Raw genomic sequence first — 23,505 nt, 5'->3', positions numbered from 1 at the left:
TCTGCCTGCCTCCTTCCTTCCCTCCCCTCCCCTCCCTTCCCCCTCCCTCCCTCCCTTCCTCCCTCCCTCCCTTCCTTCCTTCCTTCCCTCCCTCCTCTCTCCCTCCTTCCCTGCCTTCTTTCCTTCGTTCTGCCAACTTGCCAGAAGGAGCCCAAGAAAAAGCACCCAGATGCTTCAGTCAACTTCTTAGAATTCTTTTTTTTTTATGTTCAAAAAAGATGGAAATTCATTTCTGCTAAAGAGAAAGAAAAAATTTGAAGACAGGGTGAAGGTGAACAGGCCCATTATAAGAAAGAAACAAAAATCTATATTCTGTCTGCAAGGAAACGAGAGAGAGAGAGAGAAAGAGAGAGAAGAAAGAAGTTCCAGGATTCTAATGCACCAAAGGGATCTCCTTTTTCTTGTTTTGTTCTGAAAATTTCACCAAAAGAGCACAGGAGAACATCTTGGCTAATTCATTGGCGATGTTGTAAGAAAACTGAGAGAAATGAAAGAAATGAAGAATTACTGCTGCAGATAATATACAGCCTTGAGGAAAGAAAGGCTTTTAAGATTATAGATATAAAGGCTATTGCTGTATTCTGGGATAAAAGAAAGTCTGATGCAGGAAAAGGGGAAGTTGGAAAAACTGGAAAAAGAAAAAAGAAGAAAAGAGAAAAAGGACTGGAAAGACATTGGTGAATAGAAAGATGAAAAGGGTGAAGAAAAAAATGATGATAGTCAATAGGGTGGTTTTAAAAGAGGCTTTTGTTTTATTAATTTGTTTTTGTGTGAGTGTGTGTGTATGTGTTTGTTTTTTGCCTAAAAGTATTTAACTCCCCATTACACCACTGATTTCAAAGAAAAAAAGCTGAAATGTAAGATCATATGACTTGTTTTTAAACTGAACACTGTATACTGTCTTTTTATTTTTGCAAAATTAATGTAGTACCCAGTGTGTCTTTAGATAACCCTGTCCTTAATGATATTTTCAATAGCCACTAACCTTGCCTGGTACTGTTTCGGGGTTTAAACTAGAACAGAAATTTAAAGCAGGCTTTATTAGTGCATAGTACAAATCAATTACATATATATGGAAATATTATTTTTCCCTCTTCAATTGTTTTTCATGCAGCTTACCCAATATAATTGTTCTGTTAGTTGTATACTACTCTGTGATAGCAAATAATAATAATAAAATAATTATGATGATATTGCCCCTGTTTTGGTGATATTCTGAATGTTTATATGTAAATGCAAAATTTTTAATTAAAAGTAATTAGAGGCTGGGCATGGTGGCTCACACCTGTAATCCCAGTTTTTTGGGTGGTTGAGGCAGGTGGATCACTTGAGGTCAGGAGTTCAAGACCAGCCTGGCCAACATGGCGAAACCCCATCTCTACCAAAACTATAAAAATTAGCCAAGCGTGGTGGCAAGCGCATGTAATCCCAGCTACTCGGGAGGCTGAGGCAGGAGAATTGCTTGAACCTGGGAGGCGGAGGTTGCAGTGAGCCGAGACGGCACCACTGCACTCCAGCCTGGGTGACAGAGCAAGACTCTGTCTCAAAAATAAATAAATAAATAAACGTAATTAGAAAAAATGATTTCTTCCACATTTAGGTGAAATTAAATATACTACTAAGGGGAAGATAATCTGATAAAACAGAATAACAATACATTACAGTTAGACTGGTGGATATGATAGAAAGAGCAATGCCTTGAGGCTTGGATTTGAATCCTGACCACTTGCTAATTGTGGGAATTTAGGCAAATCTCTTAATTTTGCTGATATATTGCCTCTGTAAAACAGGGGTAATAATATCTGCTTTATAGAACTGTTATATGGATTAAATAAAATAATAAAAGCACCTTGCCACATGTATTATATGTAGTAAGCATTTTATCCATTCCCCTCACATTTTTGCCCTAGTCCTTCAATTTTTGCCTCAAAATGTAGAATATTGACATTTAAAATGTTGAGCACAGTAACCCTTGGAATTTGTGGATTTAACACACATTTCAAATACTAATTTTAAGTGACTCTGAAATTCTTAACTTATTCAAATTAAAAACTTTTTTCCAAATTGTGCATATAAACAATCTGTGCTTCCGGGCTGTTATGAAAAAGGCAAAGAACTTAGCAAGGAAGTAAAACCCTCAGGTTGAGAACAAGTTTTGTGGAAAATAGACCCCAAAAGAATGTCATCTTCCCTTTGGTTTTGCAATTCAGGTAGATCTCTGGCTAATGTTAGTGCAGTAATAATTGTGCTGTTGTTACGAATACATTAATAGTAACAATAGATAAGATACCGAGTGCTTATTCCTTGATAGCCTCTGTACTAAAAGCTTTTCTCAGTCTCACCTATGAGATTAACATTATTATTATACCCATTTTATTTATTTATTATTTTATTATTATTATTATTTTTTGAGACTGAGTCTGCTCTATCACCCAGGCTGGAGTACAGTGCCACGATCTCAGCTCACTGCAACCTCTGCCTTCCGGGTTCAAGAGATTCTCCTGCCTCAGCCTCCTGTGTAGCTGGGATTACAGGCGTGGGCCACCATGCCTAGCTAATTTTTGTATTTTTGGTAGAGATAGGGTTTCACCATGTTGGCTAGCCTGGTCTTGAACTCCTGACCTCAGGTGATACGCCCGCCTCAGCCTCCTAAAGTGCTGGGATTACAGGCGTGAGCCACCATGCCCGGCCTATTATACCCATTTTAATGGTGTATTAAGATAAAGATTTCATTTTAGTAACATAATTTATTTTAATCATTGTACAAGTGAGTTTAGCCTTGCAATTACAGAATCGTTAAAAGTATGAAGAATTCACATAAGTATCTGTAATGATTTACTGTACTATGCTGCTTCTCAGTACCTAGAATTATAGCTAGCTTATAATTCTCATGTGAAATTGCTACAGTAGTATGTGCAAATTTGGAAATTCACAAAAGTTTGAAGATATTGCCATGATGAATTTAAAGAGGCCATAATTCAAGAGAATTAAGATCAATAGAAAACCAAGAATTGGCCAAGTGCCAATTTCTCTCACACACTTTGGAAAGCTGGAGTGGGTGTATTGCTTCAGGTTAGACATTCAAAACCAGCCTGAGCAATATAGCAAGACTCCCACCTCTAAAACAAAATATTAAAAATTAGGCATATGTCTGTAGTCCCAGCTACTCAGGAGGCTGAGGTGAAAGGATAGCTTGACCCCAGGAGTTTGAGGTTGCAGTGAGCTATGATCACACCACTGCACTACATCCATAGTGACAGAGTGAGACCCTGTCTCAAAAGAAAACCAAATGAATAAACAAAAGAAACAAAGAATTTAACAAGGCAAGGCCCACAGCATCCTTACCTGCTGTGTGACTCGTTCTGGGTACCATCTCCCCATCATCCTCTGCAAAATAATCTCTGTGGAGGCAAACACATCATTAATTAATGAGATACTACCCCACAAGGCTCCCATCCCAGGGATCGAGGAGAAGACACCTACCTATTTGTCATTTCTATTTATCTCTCTGCAAGTATTTACTAAGCTTCTATTATGTATCAGGGACCGTGTCAAGTGCTGGGGATACAAAGGCAAACACCACAGAAGAGTTCCTATTCTCAATAAGTACATGAGAGCCAGCCATTAAATAATTTCACAAGAATTAACTACTATTGTAGTAAATGTTGTGAAGGAAAATGCAGAGGGAACTTAACTAGCACAGGGACTCAGAGAAACTCAGGGAAAGGAACATTTAAACGTAGATGGGAGGATGTCAACCAGGTGTAGAATGGGAGAATGGGAGTGGAAGAGTGTTCCATCATGAGAGAACAGCAAAGGCCCTGAGTCAGAAAGGACTCTGACCTGTTAGAGGAACAAAGAAAGCCAATGTTGCAACCAGGCCACGCAGGACCTTGTGGTATGGGGTAAGGCCACTGAGTCTAATGTGAAAAGCTATGGGAAATCAATGAAGGATTTTAAATTAAGGAAAGAATGGTAATGATCAGATTTATATTTTAGATAGGTCATTCCAGCTGCATTCTGGCTCTACACAGTGAGACTGTGGAGGGGCAAAAATGGATGGTGAGAATCTATATTCCAAATAGGAAGTTGTGATGGTTTAACAAAGGGGAAATTTTAAAAATTTAAGATATGTTTAGAAAGTAGAATTGACACAGAAACCTTGAAAAACAGACAAAGTTTATGAGTGGAAATGTTAATAACACCATGATTCAGTAGCAAGAGGTGTATCTTTTCAGCATAGTAAATACCACCATCCCTAGCAGAGAGGGGACAGTATCTCAAAATGTATTCAACAAATACTTCTCAAGCCCATGCTTGACAAGTGCTTTTAGGCACTGTTGTAAGCTCCACAAATGTAGCAGTGAGCAAAACAGACAAAAATCCCTGCACTCGTGGAATTTTTACAGTAAGGGGAGACAAATAAATAAATTGTATAGTAGCAGTTGGGAACAAGTGCTATAAAAAAAAGTAAAGTGGGGAATGTGGATAGGGAGAGCTGGAGGTAGGAGGAGGTAGAGGGGATTGCAATTTTCAGTAGACAAGGCTGCTCTATGAAGCCATAAGGATAGGCATGGGGGTCTCTAGGGAAAGAGTCTTCTAAGCAGAGAACATAAAATGCAAAGGCCCATAAGAGGGAGCATACTAGTTAGTGGCTGGGTGCAGTGAGCACGTGGTGAGCAGTAGGAGGTGAGGTCAGGGAAGTAATGGGAAGACTGGGCAGGGGGCGCAGACTGTTTGAAGCCTTTCAAGACATGGAGAGGCATTTAGCCACTAGAGTCTTGTGAATCAAAAAGAAAGACGGACTCAGTGACTAATGTTTTAAAGGGGGGCTGTCTACTGTCTTGACAACTGACTGTCTGATGGGGATGTCAGAAACAGATGATTTCAATAACCCTACAGAAAGATGCTTTCAATAGGTAGCTTATTCTTTAAACTCTTGGGGGCTCCCAAGAATTCTGTAAACAGAGATTTAGAGGACTTCTCTCTTTCTCTCTTTTTTTTTTTTTTTTTTGAGACAGAGTTTTGCTTTTGTTGCCCAGGCTGGAGTGCATGGCACGATCTCGGCTCACCACAACCTCCGCCTCCCAGGTTCAAGCGATTCTCCTGCCCCAGCCTCCTCAGTAGCTGGGATTACAGGTGCCTGCCACCATGCCCGGCTAATTTTATATTTTTAGTAGAGACGGGGTTTCTCCCTGTTGGTCAGGCTGGTCTCGAACTCCTGACCTCAGGTGATCCGCCCGCCTCGGCCTCCCAAAGTGCAGAGGTTACAGGCATGAGCCACTGCGCCCAGCCTACAGGACTTCTGTTTTTAAAAGCCAGAAGATATTCACAGGGAGGCAGAGGAGGACCTGGCATTTGCTTGGAAATTGTTGGTTTTTTCTTCCCTGCCTCAGGGCTGGATCTTGGCAGAAATCTTCACTTTGTTAAGTCCCAGATGGACATGAAAATACCAGACAGGGCACATTGGGCTACACATGCCACCTGACAATTATTTCGTATCCAAAAGTAGATCACCAGCTTGTGATTCTTCCAGGCCCCCTGCCTCTTTCCCTTCTCCTCCTTAAAAGCTTTCCCTGAGAGTAAACAATGCCAAAGAGGAATGTACTACGTATGTACTCCCCTCTGTGGAGGTAAAATAGGAGAAGGATGTCAAAACCATCAACCAGAACAATGTCTTTAAAAAATTTATGGGGAAAAAATTTATACTTAGCTGCTGCTATTCACTGAGCATTTCTGCCTAGTCCACAGACAAAGGTGGCTGCATCTGCTGTCAGGAGCAAGGTCAACCCTCAGGCCAAATTCAGCCCATCCGACATGTTTTATTTAGCCCACACAAGTTTGACCCACTTCTAACTGCTCTTGGGAAATGAGTGGGTCTACCAACACTGGGCCTGCCTTCCCACACAGCGGGATAACTTGCCCCCTTTACACAGGACAGGGATGTGTTTTCCAGTTTGCCACAGTCCCTGCCACTCCCTGTCCTTGTCGTCCCTCATTCACTTAATTATGATACTTGCCTGGCATCTTGCAGGTTTCTGATGCTGTTACCCCAGTATAGACCAAGTGCAGACAGAATTTCATTTCTGCTTTATTAAAACACAGTCTTGAGAAACCCATTGGCTTCACACACAATTAATTAATTTGTGGCAACAAGCTACTATATTGGCTTGCATGTCACTTTCACCTCTCTGGGCATTAGTTTTCTCTAATATTTATAAAAGAAGGACATGACTTTCTAAGGTTCCTTGCAGTAATTATGCAATTCTATTCTAATAGATGCTTAAACATAAAACCCATTTTAATACTGTCCAAGGATCCAGGGTACCTTCCAGACATGATCTCACTCAATCTTCTCTGCTCTGCAGATTGCACATTATAGGTCAAGAGCAAGCTACAACACAGCAATACATATCAGCCCTACCAGACACCTCACCCTTCCCGCATCACCCACACCCACTCTGAGCACACTGCCTGCCTGATATGAATCAATAACTGGAAGGATAGAGAGGTCACTTTAGATGGGTACTGAGTTAATAAGCATACTCGCAGTGTCTCAGGAGATTTTTAAGAAATCACTTTAGCTCTATTAACAGCTCAAGTTCCCTCCCTTATTGCCAGAGAAAGGGGCTCACTCAGCTGCTCCACAAGTTACAAAGGAATCTGACACTCCCCAAGGGAAGGGGCTCAGAGTGAAGAAACACAGAGTATAAGTCTAAGGGGTTGCAATTTGTGACAACATTTGATAAACCAAAGTGCAAGGAGAATTGGGGTACGGTAGAGACAGACTCCAAGCATGGACACACACACACACACACACACACACACACACACACAGTGGTAATATATGTTGGTACATTCTTTCGTATTACCCAAGTTCAGAAAAAAATTTTATATCCTTGTCCTAGTTTCTCAAATTCAAGTGTCTCTAGTTTTTTAAAATATCAATCCATGAATGACTCATGCTCAGCTAATATGTGGTTCGCCAGGCCACTTTTAGCTCTCCTACATTTCCATATATAATCTTTCCCCCATGATGCTTTCACTTAAAATTTTGCTTTTTCTGTATAAATGAACTATATTTTTCCTCAATGTCTTACCTTGTCTTTCTCCCTACGTCATCAATCTGCTAATGACAATACCAATTCCACTAAAACCACATATATTAATATTCTCACCAGGACATTATTTTGCTTTTGGAAGTACCAAGCATTTTCCAAGTACAACCTACTCACAAGATGTTCACCTGCTTGATTTCTGCATGGTATATCACTCATATTTTCTTGAGTTGCTGATAAGTAGCTATTAAGATATTAGACTCAAATAATACATCAACATTCAATATCCCATATTACTTGGTTTTTCTATGGCTTTCCAGGGTGATTAAGTTGAGAATGATCAGGAAATAATTGCTTCTCTGAAGGCCATCTGCCACCCCCTGATATTCTGACATTCTCAAACTGTCCTGTGATGATTTCTTCCAGTAATTTTCTAAGAATGGTAGTTTCATTTATGGCCAGGGTTATCCAAAACACTCAATTTTGCTTTACTTGAAACTGGCCACTGATATAGCTCCTTTCAAGATTCAAGCATCTCATTGGTCCCACTAGTCTAGTTTCTCATAACATTGTGGGGAGGGGTAGACACTTGGGTTTCTTCTTGCTTAGGAGCCTGCAGAGAGAGATATTTTCTATAAGGCAGGTATAGACTTTCCTCCATAAACTGTTATTTCTGGTATTATTTTCTTGTATTTTAGTCTGTCTAATTTGTGGACTAAGAGGAACAACAGATCATATGAATGAATCATCTCATTCAAAAGCAATGACAAGATGGTAATCATCATTACAAAGCAGGTTCTATGAGTCTTTGAACAGTATGAGATATTTGTATTCTAGGACCAAAATCACCACTGAAACTATTTCTAAGGTACTGATGCCTGTCTAGGCTCCATACTTTCTTCTCTCCAGTCTCACCTACTAAAATAATTAACCTAAGGTTATTTATTCCCATATGAGTGTCTAAACTCCCAAAGGAATGGTGATTTTCAGGCCCTCTCTTCAGGCCAATCACATGTATTTAGTTTGTTCTGAGAACCACATAGTCTGGCCCTCCTACTTCATCACTAACCACCACCCTTGCTTAACATTTCTAAGCCTGAAGACCAGGGCCATCTCCCAGAGGCATTTTCTAGCTTTCAAGCTTCTTTATATATATATATATATATTTTTATTATTATGAACAAAAATTCAGAAGGAGAAAAAACAATCTGCTATAGCAATACCTAGAGCGAAAACCTGGGCCTTCATTGCTATTTTTAGGGTTTTTATAATTCCATTTTGTAAACATTTATTGAGAAGTTGCTTATATGCCAGGTACTGGAAATACAAAGGTGAAAAAGTATATATACCCTGTGGTTAAAGTACTCAGAATCTATTGAGGGGAGCAGGCACATGATTCAGAGAGATAATTATTAGAAAAATTAGATTTAACAGAGATTTCAGAACATAAATAAGATAGCAGTTAATTTTGTCCTGGTGGGGAGTGGGCTGGGACAGGGTGGTTGGCGGAGGGGTCTAGGAAATTTACAGAAAACAGATAACACTGAATCTAGGTCTTAAAGGATGGGTGTAAATACACAAGGAAACATAACAAAGACCCAATTATAGGAAAATGAACGGTGTGTTCAGGGGGCTTTCATTTTGTTTTCCCCTTCCCAACCACCCCGCTCCATCTTCCCCCCACCCTGAGGAGCCCTAAACTGCCTCCTAGGACATCTTCCAACTTCCTGTTTACCTTTCCCCCTCCTCAAGCCTTCCTCCCCAAGTGCTCACCCTCTGGTGGGAATATGAAGGGAAGCCAAGGGTGAAATTGTTTCTTCATTTGCACCTCCCTCCTCAAACACTATAGCTTGGAAGCCCCCAAAATGATTTAAAATAATGTCAGCAAGAAAGGGGCTAAGATTTGCACTATGAAAATACCCATAGAAACAAACTAGAAAAGAACCCAGAGAAATGAAAAGTCCGGAGGTTTAGAGTGGCGGAAAATATACTGAGCATCCTCCCCCTTTTTTTCTTACTATTTTTGCCAAAAGGCTAATTCTTATTTTTAAAAAGTTTGAATAATCTATTTTTATTGAATTTACATTGCTCTTCCTAATTAATGACCTTGATAAAAGATGAACTATGGAAAGGATTCGGCTCGGTGTGGCCTCTCAAACAGTGAGGGGCATGTGGCATGACAGCAAGACTGCTGAAGTTTGCTCTTTCTTGGGGTCCTCACAGGAGTAGGCATTGAACCAAATGCAGATTCTGTTCCAATTCCCATATTCTTGGAGCTCATTTAACATGAGTTGCTGGTTTCTGTTTCAAATGAAATAAATTTTTCAAACGTTCCAAGATCCATTTTTCCTATTTTTAATTTACAGCTATATTCAACTGTGGCAAACACAAAAGGGTCAGAATGAGAAGAACTGTGGCCTATTTTTTAATATGGGAAGCTCTGGCCCTGACAATTTATAAATGGTAAGATTTTAGAAATAGTGTCAACTTAAAAACAAAGACATCTACAGTTAACAATTTCTGGACTGCTGGTGCATAATTTTATAATTCCACAGGTTTTCTTGCACTGGAATTTTCCTCAATACTAATCTTGTATTAAATGAACATATTATTATCATGGACAACCATCACCACTCACCACCAATGCTGCCTCTGCAATTTACTGAATGCCTGATACTTTCTAGGCATCAGTTCATTCAGTCATCATAGAATCCTGTGAAGTACGTCATACAATCCCTGTTTACAGATGAGGAAACAAGGGGCCTGGAAGGATAAAGTAATTTGCCCAAGATCGCACAGCTAGTTGGTGTCAGAGCCTGAACTTGAAAACTGTCTATTTGACTCCAAACTTTTACTCTTCCCAATATGCCCTATTTCTAACCACACATTTACAGGGAACCTCCTTTGTACCTGCCTTGACTCCAGGGAACTCACCCCTGAGAAGCTGAGGCGAAAGGAAGGGTGGACGGTTTGCTGTGCTAATGAGATGGGATTTTTGTCTCAAACCCTGACACAAACTTGTTTCTTAGACTAGCAACTTATCCCTGATGGGCACAGCTTACACTTGAGTATTTAAGTACTGGTGTAACAGATGCCATGTAACAAAATAATTAAAATCCCAAAACGGAAGTGGCTAGTGTGACTTTTTATATAGGTCCTATCGTGAAAAGTGAGTCATCCATCATTTTATACTTCTCTATCTCTAACCCACTTTTTTCAGAATATTTACATCTTTCTCCAACCCCTCCCGTGATAACACTTGGCATTGTCCCTACCCAAGGGAATAAACTGAAACGCGGGAAAGGTGGTGGAAACAGAAACAATCAAAGTGGAAAAGGCATTAGTGAACAAGCTCTGAGACTTCTCAGATGTTTTTTTTCCTCTTGCCAAGGAGAGACACTGGATATATTTTCTATGTTCCAAATGTTGCCAAATACCCTCCCACAATGTGGCACCCGAATTGTAAAAACACATATTCAAATGCAAATAGGGTAAAAGCCCCAGATGCAGAATGTTAAGACTATTATATAATACAGTGAAATTATCATTTTTTCTCATCTCAAGATCTATCATTATAACCTCTGCAAGTGAGGATGCTTAATTGGCAAAGCTCCCGAGGAGAGAGAGCATCACGGTGAGCCTCCTTCTGCATGCTGACTAAGTGTGGGCTGACTTGGCACCGATACAGAAACATCCACTTTATTCCAGTATAGGCTGCAATTACACCCTTCACTCAAAGTCTATTCACTGACAGTGACCATCACTCTGAGAGGCTGTTTTCTGGAGTGCTAAGTCCCCAATAGCTACAGTGAGCTACAAAATCATCGTGCATCCACAACAATTTCTTTAAGTTTCGGGATCTTTGTTTTGTTTTGTTTTTGGTCCAGCACTAAGTCTTCATCCTAAAGAAAATAAGGAAACTAACATTACTTTCTTGATGCTATCCATCAAGGTTCAGAGAAACCCCTTAATAAGTAAGTAATTATTTTTCCTCACTTTACCTTCTGAGGTCATCACATATCCAAATATCTAATAAATTTTCCTCTACCTCCCCTGCATCAGCCAAGACATAGGTATCACTCTTTCAAAAGAAGACATGAAAATAACCTGCTTTGGATTCAGTCACATTACCCCAGGGATGGTGTATGGTCTCTCCACCCACCTCTGAAACTTACCTTTTGCATTTTGCTTTTGGTCCTGGCAATGCACCCTACAATCCTCAGTTTTCATTAACAACTAATATCCACAAGGCACTGGAGTATATTGCAGTTGGCTCAATCTTTCTAGAGCCCTAGACTGAATGTTAAGAAACAGGTGATTTTTCCCCTTTCCACCTACTTTTATGTTCACATAATCTTTCAGTTTCTTTTCTTTACAATGTCTATTTTTGATGATTTTAAAAGAAGTACATGCCTCGTAGAAATTTTGGAAAAGAGAAAAGTGTACAGAGAAAAATAAAAATAATTTTTAAAATTCTACCACCTGAAGGCAACATTGATAAAGATTTTTATGTATTTAGTTGTTCTTCAGTTTATTTGCCTGTGTGAATTCTGCAAATGGAAATAATATTGAATATAACAGTTCTGCATCTTGCTTTTATTTACACTATGGAAATCAAAGGTTGTGAGGAATATATTTTTAGAGGAAGAGAAAGAGTCAGGGAAGGAGGAGCAGGAGAAAGAGGCAGGTGGGAGGAGGAGGAGAATTTCTCAGCAGCATTATAGACCTGTTGAGGATTAGCAAGAATGAATCTAGAGTCTTTCTTCTCAGTGCGGTTTTATAACATAGTAAAACAACACTCATAGAATCCTCTAGGATTTTAAAATAAAATTGACTAAGGGTTACCAAGCCGGGAGATGGTTAAGGCAGTTAGAGATTCTAAAGCAGCGTTGAGAACACGATTCAAAGAGCTGACTCTGACGTCTAGGTTCAGTATGGAGGTGAATAAACAGCAGATGGCCTGGAAGATACAGAGAGCTGAGGAACTGGAATACATGACGCAGTAAACAACATTCAGAAAGAATGAGGAAGTGGGGGACTTGACCTGTGGTCAAGAAGTATAATTTCAGCATTAAGGATCCTAAGGGTGGAAAATCTGGAAGAAAGATGAGCTACAAAAGATGGCTGTGCTGATAGCATACTGAAGTGAATTCGAGTTAAGGCTATGTCAGGTCAAGGTATAACAGTGATGTATGTCCATGCCTAGTGACCCCTCTAGAATGTCAGTCTCTGGAAGGGAGGGTTTTTAGATCATTCACTATCATCTGTCCAGCATTAAAGAAGTCTAGATCATAGGAATTTGATGCGTATTTCTTTTTTTTTCTTTTCCTGTAACTGAGGAAACAAGACACATATTTCTTAAACAATGATAAATACAATCTGAATGTATAATGGTGTCAAGTTTGATAACCTGTTGTATCCATTCTACAATAAGGAGACACCCACCAAACAGATATTCCCATCGGCCTTTTGGGGAATGTTCTCTGGAAAGCTCTTAATAGATGACCTTCTAAGTGCTAGAGGCAATGTTAGATGCTGAAGACTTATAGACAAAAACGTTTCATTCTGCCGATAAACTTGGAGTATGGAAAATATCAAGTTAACCAACTAGCTACATGCTACAACAGAGTAGGCAGAGCGTGTTCTGGCTACACCCAGATCTAGGTTCTAAAAATAATTCCTAAAGGAGGTACTTCCGAATCTAACCTCTGAAGGGTATACAAATTTATCCCAGCAAAGGCAAGGCTAGATGTGTAGGTGGGAACAACTGGTATATTAAGGCCCACTCATAATAATTTTAGCTCAGGGTAAATTAAGTCGCAATGACTCTCCAACCAGCTCCCCGGGTCTGCTGGCAATAATGCTGCTCCTGTGGTGCCAATAACCTGAAAATCTCCAAGTAATACAAGAAAGTTATACACAGAAAACCTCCAAGTGATACACAGAAAAACCTAAAACCAACTCAATTCCAAACTTTACATGTTGTCATTTGGTAGACACAAATGTGAACTTCTTCCTGCAATAAAAACCTATGTTGACTTAGTTTAAAAGCAGCATATAAAGGATGTTGCCCATAATCCCCTAACCAAACACGGCATCTATTTTCTCTTTTCTCTGTCCTTGTAATAGACATCCTAATAGGTATACATAGTTTTGATGTAATTTACATCTATCTTTTACTTTCTTATGTTAAAATTTTCTGTTTATTATCATTTCAGGAAACGTTTCAGGATAGTAATAGAGATTAACAGCAACAGTGAAGCATTTTACCCTAGAGAAGGGTAAAAGTTGGAAATGTTGCTATTGATTCACCTAGGTTATGCCACTTTAATGTCAGTGTGCCTCAATTTCCCCCTTTACAATACAGGGATTCAGGTCTTGAAAAAGATATTTAAATTGAATGCAATATCCTTCTTATGGGACTATAACTTTAAGTAATTTGCAATGTACTTTCAAGAACTGGAAATGTTGACATAGTTATTCTACTTCTGAACATCTCTCATTCAAAAAATAATGCTGTGGAAGAAGATGCTTTATGCACCTAGACATTTATCAAGTATTATTTATAATAGTTAAAAATTGGAAGTCTACATCCTTTGGGTTAGGCGTAATGATTTAAAAGACACTGTAAATCCACAGCATGTTATTCTACATTATGAATGATAATATACCACATTATGAAGTGGAAAATAAATTCATTCTTAAATTGTGTGAAATGCTAGAAATTATTCAATTTTCTTTGTGAGTCAATGCTTTCTAGTTTTTGTTTTGTTTTTTTTTTTCCCCGACAGAGTCTTGCTCTGTCATCCAGGCTGGAGTGCAGTGGTGTGATCTCGGCTCACTGCAACCTCCACTTCCTGGGTTCAAGCAATTCTCATTCCTCGGCCTCCCGATTAGCTGGGATTACAGGCACCCCCCACCATGCCCACTAATTTTTGTATTTTTAGTAGAGATGGGGTTTCAACATGTTGGCCAGGCTGGTCTCGAACTCCTGACCTCAAGTGATCCTCCTGCCTTGGCCTCCCAAAGTGCTGGGATTTCAGGCGAGAGCCACTGTGCCTGGCCAGTGAATGCTTTCTATATGTCAGAAGTTATTGCTTCTTTCCACCCTTTCCACCATGACCATGATAAGAAGACACTAGTTGCAAGTTACCTCTTCCCTCACTGGCCTTGGAAAAGACAAGAAAGAAAGACGTTTCTGTGGAATGTAACAAGCAGAAAAGGACTGAAGATAATGAGACAGATTAAGGAAAGATGAATCACAGGCTGTGAAAGTGCTATGAAAATAAAACAGTATTATTATACAATTTATTATAAATAGTCTATGACTAATTTAGCACTTTAGCCATAAGCGTTCAGAAAAAAGAAATTCAGATCATGCTTGTCTTGCTGGCCACAGAACTCAGAAAATGCTCTGAGGCAGAGGAAAACAAGTCCTCAGTGCATTTGAGTGTTTTAAAATAGAATCACATAGAGCCACCTTGGGTCAATATGACATCTCTTGTATTCTGGACTTTCTTCTAACTTTAAATGCTATTTGAATTTTTGCCAGAGACAACTTGTGGAATGTTCTGAGCCCAGTTTGGAATTTTATTTATAAAATGGGGTAGATTTCAATAGAAGTAGTGTCCTGGGGCATCCACTGAATGGATGGATGCTCCACTTAGCCTTGAAAATATGATCCCTCAGCCACAGTCAGGCGAGCCTCCCAGGATGGGGAGGGCACCATGAGGTGTTACTTATCCTTTCTGAGACAAAAACAACCCCTTCCCAGTCTTTAGGTATTTTAAACATAGTCTTAGCATGTAGCTGAAAAAATGGGGGTTGGGGGAGTCAGGTCCAGACTGATCTAGTATGTGGAAAATAAGCAAGTAGGAGTGAAAGCATTGATTCTGGCAAATTCCCCAAGCAGAAATCCAAGTATAGGCCCATTTAAAAGTAGACTGGAGTTGCCAAGGCAGAATTTCCTTCTTAAAATTCAGATAATTAGTTGCTAGCAGTGCTGAATATTAAACAGGAAATTCAACTTCCAAAGATGTTTCAATAATAGAATTCTGAAAACAAGCATTTTCCTAATATGAAGTGTTACATGCAAAGCACCAGCACCATAATAAGTAAAGGTATTGGAATTAACTAGGCCTTCATACAACACATACTAGTTGTGTGAATGCCAGCAAATCATTTAACCACTTTAACCTCAGTGGCCATATATCTCTGGTTGTAACTATGTCTTTGTAAACAGGACTCTCTACTAACTCACCATAAATTCAGAGAAAAATAAATGTCCCTGATTCCTCTAGGCTAAACATTTATATAGAGAAAAACAAATTCAAATAAGCTATCAATGGAGATCTGTTAAGTACAATATAGCTGTGGTAAATGGACACCTTGTCTTGCTTGAAGGCTGTACTCCAGAAAAGAAACAAAGTCAAAATTCTTAAATTTTGAAACCAGATCATTAATTTTCTTGAATGTTACTTCCATTTTCCAAATTTTCACAGATACAGCAAGCAAATGCAATTAATGCTTGCATTTTATTAAATCAAATTGCAGGGGAATAGAAAACAAAACAAAACAGACTAATTTGCTTTCCTTTTTTAACCTTCAGTCTTATAGTTTGCCCTTAAACATTTCTAGTTCACTCTTTTCTTGAGTTATGTGTTCGGGGAAGTTGTATAAGGTTCATATATGATTCACCTGATGTTTACTCAGCTTTCTCATATGCTAGAAACCAGAACATTTCCACTGAAATGGGGAAGATAATTAGTAATGACTTTTTCAGCATTGAACGATGTGGTAGGCTAAAATAATGGCCTTATAAGAATGTCCACATTCCTAATCCCCAGATCCTGTGTATATGCCACTTTCCATAGCAAGAGAGGGCTTTGCAGATGTGACTAAAGATTTTGAGATGAGGAGATTATCCTGGATTATCTGGTTGGGTCCAATGTAATCATAAGGGTCCTAGTAAGAGGGACACTGGAGGGTCAGAATGATCAAAGGAGATGTGATGATAGAAGCAGAGGCCAGTGATGGCATTGCTGGAAGGGGCTATGAACCCAGAATGTGGGCAGTCTCTAGAAGCCATGAAGAGCAAGGAACAAATTCTCCTTTAGAGCCTCTAGAAGGAGCACAGTCCTGCTGATACCTTGGTTTTAACCTAGAAGACCAAATTTCAGACTTCTGACCTCCAGAACTTTAAGGCAATACATTTGTATTGTTTTAAGCCACTACGTTTGTGGTGATTTGGCTGGGCGCAGTGGCTCACACCTGTAATCCCAGCACTTTGGGAGGCCAAGGCGGGTGGATCACTTGAGGTCAGGAGTTTGAGACCAGCCAGGCCAACATGGTGAAACCCCGTCTCTACTAAAAATACAAAAATTAGCTGAGTGTGGTGCCATGTGCCTGTAATCCCAGCTACTTGGGAGGCTGAGGCAGGAGAATCCCTTGAACCTGGGAGGCGGAGGTTGCAGTGAGCCAAGATTGCACCACTGCACACTAGCCTGGGCAACAGAGTGAGACTCCATCTCAAAAAAAAAAAAAGTTTGTGGTGATTTGTTACACCAGCAATAGGAAATTAATACAAACAGTAATCCTGAAGTACTGATAATCTTTAAAGCAGAAGATGTAGGGAGTTGCTAGTTCAGACAGGTGGATGCTAAAAATTTAGAGCAGTAGAAGCTGTTTGCCTGGTTGACACTGGACCTGCCGGGTGAGAAAACCTCCCCTCATCATCAAGTTCTTCATCAGCTCCATGAGCTTATTCTTTTGACAACTCTCGCCCTGTTCACGGAAATAAATCTGAAAGCTGGTGACCAAATCAGCTTTTTGTAATGCCAGTATATTCATAGAAAATTTGCTATTCCAGAGCCAACCATGCTCTGTCCAAATGATTTAACCAGTGAGTTTGGCAACAGTCAGGTAACAGCCCCAGCGGGTAGGGGGAACCTTTCCATTGAGCTGTAGAGGGGCAGATGATGTGTAGCTGGGAGTAGAGCATATCTAACTTTGAGAACTAAAATACCAAGCACCTTGTCCTTTGTGGGTAAATTGAGCAAGTAGCTAGCTTCAGAAACAAGTCATAAACTGAGTCACCTACAAAACTCTACTAAAATAAAGTAAAAGCATAGATTTTGGAATTAAACAGTTCAAGGCTATATTTCTTTCTCAGCTGTGTGTGTCACTCTGGGAAAATTATTTAATCTTTCTGAAGCTCAATTTCCTTTTCTTAAAAATGAGTATAACATTTACTTCATAGGGTTGTAAGGATTAGGTGAATTAAGTATTCAAAGAGATTAGCACACAATTAAAGCTTAATAAATGTTATCAATTATGGTTAATTTTTATTATTTCAATCCCCTATCCACTGTGTACCCAGAGCAGCCACTGCGTATCTCTGCCTTAGTGTCTCTCTATTAAAATTATAGGTGATGAGAATGTAAAGCCATTAAAGGCAGAGACCCAGTCTCATTCATTGCATTCATTGTTTTATTCTTAGCATCTAGCACAGCATCTGACCTGTTTGGGGCTCTCAAAATTTATTTATTTATTTATTTATTTTTGAGACAGAGTCTCACTGTGTCACCCAGGCTGGAGTGCAGTGGTATAATCTCAGCTCACTGCAACATCCGCCTCCCGGGTTCAAGGGATTCTCCTGCCTCAGGCTCCTAAGTAGCTGGGACTACAGGTGCAGGCACCACACCCGGCTAATTTTTGTATTTTTAGTAGAGATGGGGTTTCAGCATGTTGGCCAGACTGGTCTCGAACTTCTGACCTCAAGTCATCCACCTGCCTTGGCCTCTCAAACTGTTGAGACTACAGTCTTTTAATAAGTGTTTATGAACTAATCTGATCTGTGAGTTAGGAAGGATCTGAGATGTCAGCCATGATCTGTGATTATAGGATTTTTCCAACTGTGACCCATTAGGTGGAGAAATAAATTCAGTGAATCAGAGCCAACATTTTATTTTTTAAGAAAAAGAATAGAATAGCAAATATCAGAGTGCAAAACACATAGTAAAGTTAAGTATTGTTACAAGAAACTTTGTTGCATATGTAAGTGTACTTGGTGGCAATGTAAATATATTACTTATTGTGAGTAGTGGTTAAAAAATATGTGAACATTCTGAATGTTCCACCTTGCCAGCATTTGCTACTTTCTATCTTTTTAATTTCAGCCATTCTGATATGTATATAGCAGCATGGTGTTGTGGTTCTAATTTGCATTTCCCTGATAACTAGTGATGTGGAGCACCTTTTCACTATGTTCTTCCCTTTGGATACCTTCTTTTTTTTTTTTTTTTTTTTTTTTGAGATGTAGGCTCGCTCTGTCACCCAGGCTGGAGTGCAGTGGCGCGATCTCGGCTCACTGCAAGCTCCGCCTCCCAGGTTCAGGCCATTCTCCTGCCTCAGCCTCCCAAGTAGCTGGGACTACAGGTGCCTGCAACCACGCCCAGCTAATTTTTTGTATTTTTAGTAGAGACGGGGTTTCACCGTGTTAGCCAGGACTATCTCGATCTCCTGACCCCGTGATCCGCCCGCCTCGGCCTCCCAAAGTGCTGGGATTACAGGCGTGAGCCACCGCGCCTGGCCTGGATACCCGCTTTAGAAATCTCTTTTGTAATCTGTTTTTAAAAAAACAATCTGGCAGTATTTACTAAATCTGAACATGCATTTCCTATTACCCAGAAATCATACTTCTACTTATTTACTCAACAGAAATGTGTACATATGTTCATCAAAAGACCTGTACAGAAATGTTCATAGCAACACTGTTTATAATAGCTCCAAACTGGAAATTGCCCAAGTGCCTATTAAGAATAGAATGGACAAATAAATTTGATATATTTATACACTATAGAAGCCTATTTAAAAGCAAGAATAAGTGGACTACAATACCATATAACAGTATAGAACTCCAAAAGCAAAAGATTGAAAGGAGCCACGTACGAAAGAGTACATGGTGTATAATTTCATTTACATAAAGTTCAAAACTAGGCAAAATTATTCTATGGTGTTAAAAATTAGGATAATGATTATCCTTGAAGTCATCAGGAGGGCTTCAGGGATGCTGGTAATGTTCCCTTTCTCTATCTGAACGCCCATCCCATGAGTATACTCAGTTTGTCAAATTAATTGGACTGTAAATATATAATTTGCGATTTTTCCAAATCATTTCTGAATTTGTCTGAAATTGTTACATGTAAATATAAAATTTTTAAAACTTAATAAATAATACTTTTTTCTTCAAGTGTGAAAAACACTGGCAGAGAGCAAAAGGCCCTGATACACTCACTCCCATCACCATCAAGTGATCATCTAGCCTTTGCCTGAGTAACTCCAGGGTCAACAATCTCTTTACTGCCCATACTGCCCAGGCAGCTAACTTGTTAGAAAGCTTTTTTTAAATTTTTTTTGAGACGGAGTCTCGCTCTGTCGCCCAGGCTGGAGTGCAGTGGCGCGATCTCGGCTCACTGCAAGCTCCGCTTCCCGGGTTCACGCCATTCTCCTACCTCAGCCTCCCAAGTAGCTGGGACTGCAGGCGCCCGCCACCATGCCCGGCTAATTTTTTTGTGTTTTTAGTAGAGGCGGGGTTTCACTGTGTTAGCCAGGATGGTCTCAATCTCCTGACCTCGTAATCCGCCCCCCTCAGCCTCCCAAAGTACTGCGATTACAGGCGTGAGCCACCTCGCCCGGTCTTTTTTTTTTTTTTTTTTTTTTTTTTTTTTTTTTTTTTGAGGCGGAGTTTCGCTTTTGTTGCCCAGGCTGGAATGCAATGGCATGATCTCGGCTCACCACAAACTTCTCCTCCCGGGTTCAAGCGGTTCTCCTGCCTCAGCCTCCGGAGTAGCTGGGATTACAGGCATGTGCGACCACACCCGGCTAATTTTGTATTTTAGTAGAGATGGGGTTTCTCCATGTTGGTCAGGCTGGTCTCGAACTCCCGACCTCAGGTGATCCGCCTGCCTCAGCCTCCCAAAGTGCTGGGATTACAGGCATGAGCCATTGCACCTGGCCAGAAAGCTTTTTCTTTACACTGAGCCATAACTTGCCTCCCAACAACTCGCTTGCATCGGTTGTTCTGTCCTCCTAAGAGATTCTAATGTGATTCAATCCCTCTACCACCAATAGCTCTTCGGAAATTTGAAGGAAGCTACCACATCCTCCCCACTCCCAGTCGTCATTTCTCCGGACTCAGGAGTCCCAGGTCCTTCCTTTGGCCATCCCTCAAGGCATGGCTTTGAGTTCCCTCCTGTCTCTTGATTGTACTTATTTTATCTAATGATGCCCAGAACTAAGCACAGTCCTCTCGGAGAGGCCCAAGAGGAGCAGAAAGGAGCCAAAAGTAAAATCATCACTTTTGATCTAGACAGAATCTAGACAGCCTACTTCTTCGGTCAACAAACCCTAAGCTTCAATTTGCTCCTTCTTTAATATTCACATTATACCATTCATTCCTGTTGAGCTTAGCAATCAACTAAAAGCACCCAAGTCTTTTGCATAAGCCCCAAATTTACCTTATGTGTTTGTACCGTCTTCACTCTCTCAGGAGTCAGAGCGCTCATTTGGCCCCACCCCAATTCTCCAAAGCTAAATCCCACAGATGGAAGCGTATCTGTTATAGAGACACCGCTGGAATAGTCTCCCTACCCTCCCACCCACTAAAAAACAGAAACGAAGTCTTTGTCTCAATACATGGTCTCTTATCCTTACCCTTTCCTTGAATGGGGCTTCATTTTAAAGTGTGTTTGGGGGAAGGACTGGAAGAAAACGCAGTTTCACAGGCCATCTCCAAAATCTGACCTAAAAGCCAACTGTTGCCTGGCCTCAATAAAGCCTGAGCAGTGTGGTGCCCTGATCTCTTTCCTTCTCCATTCCTCCCCCAAGTGGGCTCCAACTGGAGGTTGTGGAGATAGATGAGTGCTGCTGGGCTCTGCTCACTCAGTCCCTTTGCCTTTGTGTGAGTAGTGACAGATGAGGCTGAGAAGGAAAACGTGGCAGGGTGAGAATAAACCTGATATTGTTCAAAGCATCTGACATCAAACATATCTCTCAAGAAGACCTACTGGAATCCCTCTAGCCACACGAACAAGGAAACAACAGAGAACCATTTCTACAGAAAGTTCCAGGCGGCCTCCCTGGGTATTTTTAACATCAGGACTCGGTGGAGGGGAGAGTCATTAAGCAAGGGAAACCCCGTAAAACAGAACATGTGAAAATGACCAAGAGAGGTGGGCTGGGAACCAGGCAGGGCAAGGCTACAGAAAAGGGAAGCTGTCACGGGACCCTGGTGGTGAGGGGCGACCTCTCCCTAAGGGCGCTGGGGGAGGGGAGGGAAGAGGACCACCAAGTCTGGAGTGCGGCGAGAAGGAAACAGCCCACCTACCTCGTCCAGGTCTGCTCCATTTTCCAGGTTCTTTCTTTAGTCTCAGGAAGCTCCTCACCCGGGAGGGGAAGCAGCCTGGGAAAATGAGAAGCCTTGTCCACGAATCTCCAGCGCAAAAAGCAGCAGCTTTTTCCTCCCCAGCTCCTTTCTGCGTCGGCGGCGAAGAGAGAGCTCTGCTCCCTGCTTTTTTAGAAAATGGATTTGACGTGGCCGAACCTGCGGCTAGCCGTGCGACCCGCACAAGGGAGGGACTGTTCTCAGTAGGAGGCTGGACTCAGAGCGGCGCGGCGCCCGGGGCTGTTTCGTGAGCTGGAGCCAGCGGCTGCCCGGGCGGCGGTGCGCGCACTCTCCAGGCTGAGACACGACTGGCTGGCACGAGTTGCTCGGCACCAGCTGAGCTGTCAACCGCGAGCGGAGGCGGGGCTCCCGACAACCAGTGTGCTGGGGCAGAATCGGCCCAGGTTGCACGCCCCCTGGACCACCCTCGCGTCTCCCCGACCCCTCTCTCGCTGGCTCAGATGAATGATGACGGCAGAGGGCAGAGAGCTTAGAGGACGCCGTACCAAGCCCCGTCCCTCGCCCATCCCAACGAAGGTCTTAGAATACAATCAACCAACTACAGGAAGAATTTGTAGAGGAGGTTTTCTTGTGTGTCTGCATCGCCCCACCCGCAGGTAACCCCAGAGCCAGAGATGGAGTCTAGGAAGGTTTAGGAGCAATCCCGGCTGAATGCAGATGTATACCCTACGTGGTCATGGAACACGATGTTGTCTTCCTAGAGATGTGACATGCCAGTTTCACCATTAATCCAGGGACAGGACCCTTCATCAGGAAGGGAAGCATCCCAACAAAACCTTACAGCCCTATTAGCTGCCTGTATCTCAGACATCTCCTGTTTTAGGGTATTCTACCTCCTCGTTTTTCAGTTTCGCCAGCAACTGGGCTCTACCAATAGCTTCAAGGAGGGAGAAGCTTCCTGACTCCCAGAACACTAGAAAAGCCTCAAGACAGTAGCCATCAGGACCTAGACACTCCCTTGTGACTGTTTTAAGATCATGGAAAAGGGCTCTTTGGAGATGGCATTGCCTCAGGCCCTGTACCATGTACTTATGTATCAAGATTTAAACAAGGCAGACATACTATAATTAGAGTGCTTGCCACCCTGAAGCTCCTTTTTAGCTTTCAAATAAGACCGTTTTATTAAATGACATAATCACTGTTATTATTAGCACTATCACTGACCTTTTTTTTATTTGAAAAAGGCTTTATAGTGCCCACATGTGGCAATGTTAATTTCACTGTACTTGTTTCAGAGATGATAAATTTGAGACCCCAAAAGGCCCAAAGTCTCTGCTAAGGTTCTGATACAGGCTGTGTTCTCCATTGGATGGCCCCAGAGATATGTTCCCTGAATTTCTAAAGCTACGACCCACAAGACTTCTCCAGGATGAATTTATTCTTTCAGGCCTCCTAGGCATTTAACTCAGGAAGAACCTGGCATGCCTGGGTATTGGTGAGACTGTGGGGAGTCTGTGTTCTTGGGGGAACCTGTCATCTGTCTGTTATCTCTTGGATTGGTTCCCCTACATACTAGTACAAAGTAGGGGTGGGGAGGGGAGGATAACAAAACAGTTGAAGGTTTAGCAGAACTGTCTAAAAAGCCCCTAGTCTAGACTCCTCCAACACTTGATTTATTGGTAGGACCACACTGCTCCAGAGCTCAAAATGTTACCAGGAAAAATTTCAAGGTCCAGTTTGATCTTAGACAAGGCTCACAGGCCACCTGTCTTGAAAAGAATATCCTGTTGCCTCTGATGGGGGGGAAGAAAAGGCAGGGAGAGTCAGATTCCCATCCTTCATACCAAAGTTGGGGCTATATTTAGCTTTGTCTCAAATCAAATTATGGGCTACCGAGTTGTGGAGAGGAACTCTGTCTACAGGCAGCTCACTGGATTCAAGAAATGATAGCACTAACTAGGTGAGCTGTGGGGTCTCAGAAGTGACGCTAGAAAATACGTTCATGTATTTTTAAAATAACTTTTTTCAAAAGTTTATAACACA

General features: G+C 41.2%; 2 protein-coding genes across 39 annotated transcripts in view; one reads left to right on the top strand and one right to left on the bottom strand.

Annotated features, from left to right (window-relative positions):
- Positions 1-23,505, bottom strand: part of LOC107966245 (myomegalin) — a 229,804-nt gene that overhangs the window by 171,856 nt on the left and 34,443 nt on the right. For 24 of the 34 annotated variants that reach the window (XM_054669270.2, XM_054669246.2, XM_054669205.2 and 21 more), the window contains exon 2: positions 3,346-3,401. In XM_054669270.2, the coding sequence (XP_054525245.1) occupies positions 3,346-3,401 (56 nt within the window). Of the gene's footprint in view, positions 1-3,345; positions 3,402-21,444; positions 21,573-23,505 lie in introns of those variants that run through there. The other 10 variants (XM_054669313.1, XM_054669335.1, XM_054669327.1 and 7 more) reach the window with 1 other exon arrangement.
- Positions 21,967-23,505, top strand: part of LOC107971330 (notch homolog 2 N-terminal-like protein A) — a 250,005-nt gene continuing 248,466 nt past the window's right edge. For 4 of the 5 annotated variants that reach the window (XM_063815262.1, XM_054669696.2, XM_054669695.1 and 1 more), the window contains exon 1: positions 21,967-22,118. In XM_063815262.1, coding sequence (XP_063671332.1) covers positions 21,967-22,118 — 152 coding nt within the window. The remainder of the gene's footprint in view (positions 22,119-23,505) is intronic. The other variant, XM_063815263.1, reaches the window with a different exon arrangement.

The sequence above is a fragment of the Pan troglodytes genome, chromosome 1, assembly GCF_028858775.2.
Source record: "Pan troglodytes isolate AG18354 chromosome 1, NHGRI_mPanTro3-v2.0_pri, whole genome shotgun sequence".
Classification (NCBI taxonomy): domain Eukaryota; kingdom Metazoa; phylum Chordata; class Mammalia; order Primates; family Hominidae; genus Pan; species Pan troglodytes.
This window is presented reverse-complemented; position numbering and strand designations above follow the sequence as displayed.